General features: G+C 57.6%; 2 protein-coding genes across 2 annotated transcripts in view; one reads left to right on the top strand and one right to left on the bottom strand.

Annotated features, from left to right (window-relative positions):
• Nucleotides 1-5,037, bottom strand: part of GUITHDRAFT_75356 (hypothetical protein) — a gene marked incomplete at both ends in the record, with an annotated part of 8,917 nt that extends 3,880 nt beyond the window's left edge. Inside the window, 8 exons of the mRNA XM_005827665.1 lie at nt 660-1,098; nt 1,243-1,356; nt 1,549-1,620; nt 1,789-1,923; nt 2,175-2,297; nt 2,750-3,055; nt 3,304-3,357; nt 3,796-5,037. Of these exons, the coding sequence (XP_005827722.1) occupies nt 660-1,098; nt 1,243-1,356; nt 1,549-1,620; nt 1,789-1,923; nt 2,175-2,297; nt 2,750-3,055; nt 3,304-3,357; nt 3,796-5,037 (2,485 nt within the window). The remainder of the gene's footprint in view (nt 1-659; nt 1,099-1,242; nt 1,357-1,548; nt 1,621-1,788; nt 1,924-2,174; nt 2,298-2,749; nt 3,056-3,303; nt 3,358-3,795) is intronic.
• Nucleotides 5,038-6,313: 1,276 nt separating this feature from the next.
• Nucleotides 6,314-8,361, top strand: part of GUITHDRAFT_142603 (hypothetical protein) — a gene marked incomplete at both ends in the record, with an annotated part of 2,907 nt that continues 859 nt past the window's right edge. Inside the window, 4 exons of the mRNA XM_005827664.1 lie at nt 6,314-6,361; nt 6,400-7,095; nt 7,341-7,868; nt 8,212-8,295. Of these exons, the coding sequence (XP_005827721.1) occupies nt 6,314-6,361; nt 6,400-7,095; nt 7,341-7,868; nt 8,212-8,295 (1,356 nt within the window). The remainder of the gene's footprint in view (nt 6,362-6,399; nt 7,096-7,340; nt 7,869-8,211; nt 8,296-8,361) is intronic.

The raw sequence follows: 8,361 nt of genomic DNA, 5'->3' as shown, positions 1-8,361 counted from the left end.
GAGAGGAGAGGAGGGGAGGGGAGGGGAGGGGAGAGGAGAGGAGAGGAGAGGAGAGGAGAGGAGCGGAGAGGAGGGGAGGGAGCGGAGCGGAGAGGAGGGGAGGGGAGCGGAGAGGAGAGGAGGGGAGAGGAGAGAAGAGTAATCGAAACCTCATCTTTGCAATTTCTATCGGAAGGACAGAAGCAGCTTGACTGGCGTTGCCTGATGCAATTTCAGGTTATCAAGAACATCATGGAACAACGGCAGTGACTTTGCATGGCAGAAGTAGAAGAAAACAGAACACAAGAAGAAAATAGAACAGAAGAAGGATGAAACAGAAGAATATCACACATAAGAGGGAACCGAAAACAACTTTGAAGATAAAAAAAACACTTCCATCAATCTGACTTCCATCGGAATCTTCTCCTCACCAGCACACGTCAGGGATTTGTTCCCAAAGAACTCAAGGTCGAAGGATGAAGGTCTTCCAGATCTGAGCGACCCGAAATTGTTCCAGATGATTGTGCCTGACCTTATATCAGTTCCTCCTCCACAGCCTCCTCCTCTCACAACGACTATCCTTCTCCTCCCTGCCCCATATGCTCCTTCTCCTCTCCTCTCCTTCTCCTTCTCCTTCTCGTCTCCTTCTCGTCTCCTTCTCCTCGTCTCCTCCTTCTCACCCGGCGCGCAGACATTGGGGTTGGCGATGTCAGGGGAGCAGACGTCGCCCATGCCGAAGACGAGAAAGGAGAGGACGAGGATCTGCCATGCCGCGTGTCCCAGCACGAACTTGACCATGGCAGGGGAGAGGAGGGGCTGGTCTCGCGGGCAGGGAGGGCGCTTGAGCAGGTCAGGAGAAGGGTCCTCGGAGGCGAGGGAGAGGGAGGCGAGGGAGTCCATGATCATGTTGACCCAGAGGAGCTGCATGGCAGTGAGAGGGCTCTCGGAGAGGACGGAGCCTCCCACGACAGCGAGGATGCAGGCAGAGCAGTTGACGGTGAGCTGAAACTGGAGGAATTTGCAGATGTTGTCGTGCACGTTCCTCCCCCACTTGACTGCCTGCAGGATAGAGGCGAAGTTGTCGTCGAGGATGATGATGTCTGCTGCGTTCTGAGCCACCTGAGGGAGAGGAGATGTGGAATGTAAGGGAGAAGGAGGGATGGAGAAAGGAGATAGGGAGGAGAACGGAGGAGGAAGGAGGGAGGAACAAGAGTGGGAGGAAGTGCGGAAGAGGAAGAGGCGTACAGACGGGAGAAGGGTAACCTGTGTACCTGCCTTGCCCATGGCAAGGCCGATGTGAGCGCGGAGGAGAGCAGGAGCGTCGTTGGTTCCATCCCCTGTCACAGCAACAGTCTGAAGGCCACACGACTCACTGTCCTGGTCAGAGCGTTAGCCCGCCTCTTCCCTCCTTTACCACCCCTCGCCCTCCTCCTGCTCTCCCTGCTTTCCCTGCTCTTCCCGCTCTCCCTGCTCTCCCTGCTCCTCCTGCTCTCCCTGCTCTCCCTACTCCTTCTGCTCTCCCTGCTCCTCTTGCTCCTTGTTCCCCCTTTCCTCCGCTTTTCTCCTCACCTGGATGCCGCCAACGAGAGCGAGCTTGTCGAGGGGGGTAGAGCGTGCGAGAATGCGAAGCTTTGGGAGGATCTGAATGGATGTCAGTGAGAGGTCACCATGCGAGGGATACGAGGAGGAGAGAGGGGAAGGGGAAGGAGGAAGGAAGAGGAGGGGAAAGGTAGGAGGAGGAGGAGGAGGAGGAGGAGGAGGAGGAGGAGGAGGAGGAGGAGGAGGAGGAGGGCAGTATGACAGAGTTACCTGCTCGAGCTGTTCCATATCAATATCCTCCTTCTCACCCACGAGCTCTCTGAATTGCTTCCCGGTGAAGACACTCGCTCGCATCTCCTTCTCATTCATCTCTCTCTGAGGTAGAATGCCACATTTCTTGGCAATCTTGTAGACAACAGAGTCATCTCACTGCCTGCACTCCTCCTGCTTCTGCTTCTGCTTCTGCTGATGCTCCTGCTCCTGCTGCTGCTCCTGCCCCTGCTCCTGCTCCTGCTGATGCTCCTGCCCCTGCTCCTGCTCCTGCTCCTGCCCCTGCCCCTGTCTCCCTCTCCTCTCTCCTCTCCTTGACGTCCCTTCAATCCTTGTTCCTTCTCCTCCTTTCTTCCTCTTTGTCTCTCTCCCTCTCAGCTGATTACCGATATCGCCGTCTCCTCGTTGTCCCCTGTGACCATTCTGACGGTAATTCCTGCCTGCTGGCATGCTCGAATTGCCGCAGGAACTTCAGCACGTAGCGGATCCTCGAGGCCGACGATGGCGAGCTAATGAATGAGGTCAGGTAAGGCAATAACCTCCAAGATCCATGTAGCCTCCTCCCTCTCCCCCCCTCCCTCTCCTCCCTCCTCCCTCCTCCCTCCTCCCTCCTCCCTCCATTAAGGTAGCCTCGCCCTTCTCACATGAAACCTCCTCCCTCCTTCTTCCTCTACCAACTCTCTTACGCGCTTCTCTTCAATACATCTCTTATCTCCACAGGTCCTCACATGTACCTCACTGCTCAAAATTTCTTGCCAGCACGTCTGACTTGATGACCTGAAACCTCTCCTCATGTTCACATCTGCTCTTATCCTGTATCTGTCAAGTTTTTCCACTGATCTACATCTGCCTATCATCTGGTTGTTTCTCTCTACGTGTCTCAACTTCCACATCCTGTCTTCTTCCCATCTATGTCTCCTTCCCATCTATTATCATCCCTCTCCTCTCCTCTCCCACTCACCAACACCAGATCTCTCTCAGCAGACAGCTCGTCCACGTCCTCCTCCTCCTCCATGTCTCGAAACGCAACGGCGATAGGCCGCAACCCTTCCTTCCCCATCATACACGCCATCCCATCAGCTCTCGCTCGCAGCTCCACAGTCATGGGCTGATTGTCTGCAGCGACTGCAGCTGAAGAGGAGGAGGAGGAGAAGGAGGACGAGGAGATAATTCTTGAGCAAAGTGGAATCACAACCTCTGGTGCCCCTTTGCAGAAAATTCTCCTGCCAGTCATCACGGAGTCGATCCGATCAGTATCGTCCCCGACCTGAATTCGTTCTCAGTCTGCAAGGAATAGGAGGAGGAGGAGACGGAAGTTGGCGGTGGAGTCGGAGGAGGAGGAAGGAGAAGGAAGAAACAGGAGGAGGAGGGAGGAGGTGGAGGTGGTGGAGGAGGAAGGTGTAAGGGGAGGGAGGAAGGAGGAAGGAGGAAGGAGAAAGGAGAAGCAGGGAAAAGGAGGAGGAGGAAGGGGAGGAGGAGGAAGGGGAGGAGGAGGAGTCTTACCATCCATGGGACGATGGTGCTCATACGTTTCCGGTCAGAAGAGAAAGTCAGACATCTTCTCTTCTCCTGCTCCAACGGGAATTTTATCCGGATCATCTTGTAGGAGTGAACTCCTCCTCCTCCTCCTCCTGCTCCTTGTTCCTCAGTTTCCTGCGGGACAGAAGATCATCAATGTGCTTGTTGCCATGGGAAAGAGATGGAAAAAGAACAACGTCAAAAGATCATGGAGTAAAGGAGGAAAAGCACAGAAAGATCAAGGAGACGTTTGGAATGTAGGTCAGAATGACGGGGAATACAAGGAGTAGGGGGAGTAGCAAGGGGAGGAGGAGGAGGAGGAGGAGGAGGAGGAGGGGAGTAGCGAAGGGAGGAGGAGGAGGAGGAGGAGGAGGAGGAGGAGGAGGTAGTGGTGATATCGCAGGAGGTGACGGTAGCAGTTGAATAGCAATCGAGGAGGTAGGGGATGTTGAGCAGGGGACAAGGAGGAGGACGGCGGGGGGGGGGGACCTGGATATTCAGCAGCATGTCGACGAGTCGCAGAAGCGCACATTCGGTCTCGTTGCCCTGGGAGGAGGAAACTTGGCCATCACGGCTATAGGAGACGTTGGACTTGAAGGAAGTGTTGATCGCAAGACTGTACGCCAGCAGCTCCCTGACCCCGCGCGGCAGCTCAGCGAGAGGCTCCCCAGCCCTCCCCTCCTCGCCGAGGATGCAGTCCTGGCCGCTGACCCACACGCGCACCGCCGTCATCCTGCCGCTGGTGAGGGTGCCAGTCTTGTCGGAGCAGATGCTGGAGACGCTGCCCATGGTCTCGCTGGCGCTGAGATGGCGCACGAGGTTGTTATCGTTCATCATCTTCCTCACAGACAGCGCGAGGGCGACGGTGATGGCGAGAGGAAGCCCTTCGGGTACCGCAACGACAAAGATGGTAACACCCGTGATAAGATAGTCGAGTATCTCCGGCAGGTGTATGCTGTTGACCCACCGTTCCTTGCAGCACTCCCCGCGGACGAAACCCACGGAAAACCTCGCGAGGAGCACGAGGACTGTCAGGATACCTGCTGCTGCTCCTACCTTGGTGATCGTTGTCGTCATGCTGTCCAGCTTCAGCTGAAGTATGCTCTTCTTGCATCCCTCCATGTCCTCCTTCATCGACTCCTGTATGCTCGCCTGGTACGTGCTCGGCCCCACCGCCAGCACCACCATCTTCCCCTCCCCTTCCTGCACGAACGTCCCGGAGAAGATAGCAGGAGAAAGGAGATGAGCGCTAGGAGCACAGAGACTGCTTCCCTTCCTCTTGGGAGACGACTCCCCTGTAAGACTTTGCTCGGAGACCTGCAGGTCACTCTGGTCCAGTATGATCCCGTCAGCACATACCATATCGCCGGCACTGAGCAAGACGACATCGCCGACAACAAGATCCTTGTTCAGGACCTGCTCTACTGCACTGTCTCGGATGACAGTCACCCACACCTCCTCCTGTACTTCTCTGAGTGAACGGAACTGCTTCTCCTTGTGGTAATCGTTGACCGCAGTCACCGTCACCACCACCAGCACCGCAGCCAAGATCGCGATCCCTTCCACGATCTCCTGCGATTGGGAGGAGACAACTCCGATCACCAGCGAGACCAAGGACGCAAAGCAAAGGAACAGCAGCGAAGGGTCCTGAAGAGCATCCCAGGCGATCTTCAAGATCGAGTCCTGCGGCTCCATGGCATGCTCGTTGAGACCGAAGTCTTCCTGTCTCCTCAAGATCTAGAGGATGGGGTCAGCACGCGCATGGCGAAAGGATGGCGCAGTACCTCCGTCTTCTTGATGCCATTGGCTGCAGGCACATATGTCAGCTCTCCTCTCAGCTTCCACAAGAGACACCTGGGTCGCTCCTGAGCTTCTTCAGGATCCCTTCTGACCCCCCGAGGGCTTCGATCTCCTCGCGTATGCGGTTGCTGGACTACAGCAGAGGCGTGTCATGCTCGACCTACTGCGCCATGGCAGGCACAGGGCTACCTCGGACAGGAGAGACTCTTCGAAGCAGACTCGCAGGAAGCGCGAGAGGTCGTCGGCTGCCAGACCCCCGAACGTCGAGGAATCTCTCCTCATCCTTCAGCTCCTCCTATCACCCCCACTACTCACTCTGATTCATTCGCTCCCCACCTGCATCAGATCGTTCAAAGCTCGTCTCCCTTGCTGATCTCTCCGATGCCGATTGCCCTCCCCTGTCCTCTCCTGACCCCACTTGGCTCTCCCTCATCCCTCGTCCTCTCCTCTCCTCTCCTCTCCTCTCCACTCCTCTCCTTTCTTCTCCTCTCGTCTTGTCTCGTCTCGTCTCCTCCCTTTCCCTCCGTCCTGCTCTCCTCCTTTCCTTCCTGCCCTCCCCTAGCCCAGCTCTTGTCCCCATATCGTCTCTCCGATTGACTACCCCACCCCCCTCGTTGGGTCGAATTTCCACGGGCCCTTCCTCCCTACTACGCCCTTGAGAACAAAGAGGGAAGGAGAGGGGAGAGGGAGAGGGGAGAGGGGAGAGGGGAGAGGGGAGAGGGGAGAGGGAGAGGGAGAGGGGAGAGGGAGAGGGAGAGGGAGAGGGAACGAGTGAGGGTGAGAAGATGGGCTGAGGAGAGGAGAGGAGAGGAGAGGAGAGGGCAGGAGACGAGCAGAAGAGAGGGATGGAAGCGTTCAACTAGCATGACAGACGAGCAGAATAGGGAGAGGGTTACTGGAGCAGCAATTACAAGACTTGAGAACAGCGAGCGGAAGGATAGATGAGACACGAAAAAGGTCCAGAAGAATTGACCACGAGAGGAGAGGGGAGGGGAGGGGAGGAGAGGAGAGGAGAGGAGAGGTGAGGTGAGGGGAGGTGAGGGGAGGAGAGGGGAGGTGAGGAGAGGAGAGGGGAGGGGAGGGGACGGGAGGGGAGGAGAGGGAGGGGAGTAAGGACGAGGAGAGCGCAGGACACAAGAATCATCAAGACTGACAGGCCTCCTAGTTGCCTTGACCTGTTGCACATCGCAGATGCATCGAGCAAGCAATGCTGGGGAAGGATCGTCTTCTCGCGCTCCTCCTGGGGTACTGCTGGGTGAAGACAGTTCTGTGCTGAGCAAGAAGTTCCTGCAGGTGAGAGGCGAGGTGGAGCAAGACAGCGAGGAGGAGGAGGAGGACATGGAGGAGGTCGACGAGGAGGGAGACGACGGGGCAGAGAACGAGGAGGACGAGGACGACGTCCTTCCCCTGCAGGACGTGGACAGCGACGATGGTGAAGGAGGACACCTGGACAAGAATGTCAGCCTCGAGAGAGAATTCCAGCTGGGAAGGCACCTGGGAAAGCGCAAGGCAGGGGTCTCCTTCGGGCTTTCAGCCCAGCCCAGCAGGAGGCGAGCTGGAGCGGCGAGCAAGCGCATCGTCCCGAATCAGCAGATGGACGACATAGCGGACGACATCTGGAAGGAGCTCGCGCCGAGGAAGAGGAAGAGGAGGAGGAAGCGAAGGGGGCTGGCCCGAGGAGGTTCCAGGATGCCGCAGGAGGTGAAGGACAAGCTGGGGCAGGCGACCATGAAGTACGCCTTCGGGGAGTTCGAGGCAGCGATCGAGCTCTCTAAGGAGATCATTCGCATCCTCCCGCACTCCGATGTCTTTGCCCTGCTGGGGTCGATCTACGAGGCCAAGAACGAGCTGTCCAGCGCCCTCAGCTGCATCGTCATCGCCGCCCTGCTCAACCCCAAGGACATCAGCCTGTGGAATCGAGCGGCGAGCATGTCGAGAGACCTTGGCAACATCCCTCAAGCGATTTATGCTCTCAACCGTGCCATCAAGGTAGCTCGTCCCTCCTTGTCCTAGACCCCTCCTGCTTCCTTTTGCCCACCTTCGCTCTTTCTGAATTCTCTCCTCGCCGCAACCATCCCTGCTCCTGCTCCTGCCCCTGCCCCTGCCCCTGCCCCTGCCCCTGCCCCTGCCCCTGCTCCTGCTCCTGCTCCTGCTCCTGCCCCTGCTCCTGCCCCTGCTCCTGCTCCTACTCCCCTTTCGTCTCCTGTTTCTTTGTTCGCTTATCCACGCTGCAGGCGGATCCTGCTCCCGAGCTGCTGTGGGACAAGGCGTCCCTGCTGGTGGAGGTGGGCCAGACCAAGAGAGCCATCGACGTGCTGCACACCCTCCTTAAGAAGCTGCCGGCGGAGGAGTACGTGAAGATCTCGGAAGTGTCAAAGGAGCTCTCGCGCCTCCTCCACCAGTACGGGGACTCGCAGGCTGCTGTCAAGGTGCTGGAGAGCTGGCTGGACATAAGGGAGAAGAGGAGGATGCCGGATGACCGGCCCCGAACTTTCATGGAGTTCGAGCTGGACTGCGTGAACATGCTGACCGAGTGCTTCTTGATGCTGAAGCAGTCGGAGAAAGCTCTGAAGCTGCTGGGGAAGGTGAGAAGCTACCAGCCCAACGGGGACATGCCGGTAGACCTCGTGGTGAGGGAGGGGATAGCTCTGCTCCAGCTGGGCAGGGTGAGGATGGCAGAGGAATGCTTCCAGACGCTGTGGGCATACTCGATCGACGCCTGTGGGGACCTCTACCTTGACGTTGCTGAATCCTACCGTCAGGTTGTGATCCCCTCCTCCTCCTCCTCCTCCTCCTGCTCCTCCTCCTGCTCCTCCTCCTGCTCCTCCTCCTCCTCCTTATGCTGCCTTTGTTTTCCTCCTTCCTGCTTCTCTTCGTTCCCGCTTCCTCCACTTACTTGTCCCTCCCTCCTCCTCCTTGTGCCTTCTTCCTCCTTCGCGATGTCCATCCTCCTCCTTATGCTCCTTTCCTTCTGCTTCCTCCTCCTCGTTCTCCTTTGCTTCTCTCGCTTGTCCCTCCTGCCTCTTCCTCTTCCTCCTTGTTCTCCCTTCCTCCTCCTCTTTTGTTCTCCCCTCCTCCTTATGCTCTGACTCGACCCTCCTGCAGGCGGGCATGACCTCGAGCGAGATGCATCACCGGGCTCAACTTCTAGAGGCTGTCAGGATCTACAAGCAGCTGACAGCCACTGAGGTGATGCTGGAGGAGAGGACACAACAGATCCCTGAGCTCCTGCCCTCCTCCTTGTGCCTGCTTCCT

Source organism: Guillardia theta (assembly GCF_000315625.1).
Source record: "Guillardia theta CCMP2712 unplaced genomic scaffold GUITHscaffold_65, whole genome shotgun sequence".
NCBI classification, from domain to species: Eukaryota; class Cryptophyceae; order Pyrenomonadales; family Geminigeraceae; genus Guillardia; species Guillardia theta.
This window is presented reverse-complemented; position numbering and strand designations above follow the sequence as displayed.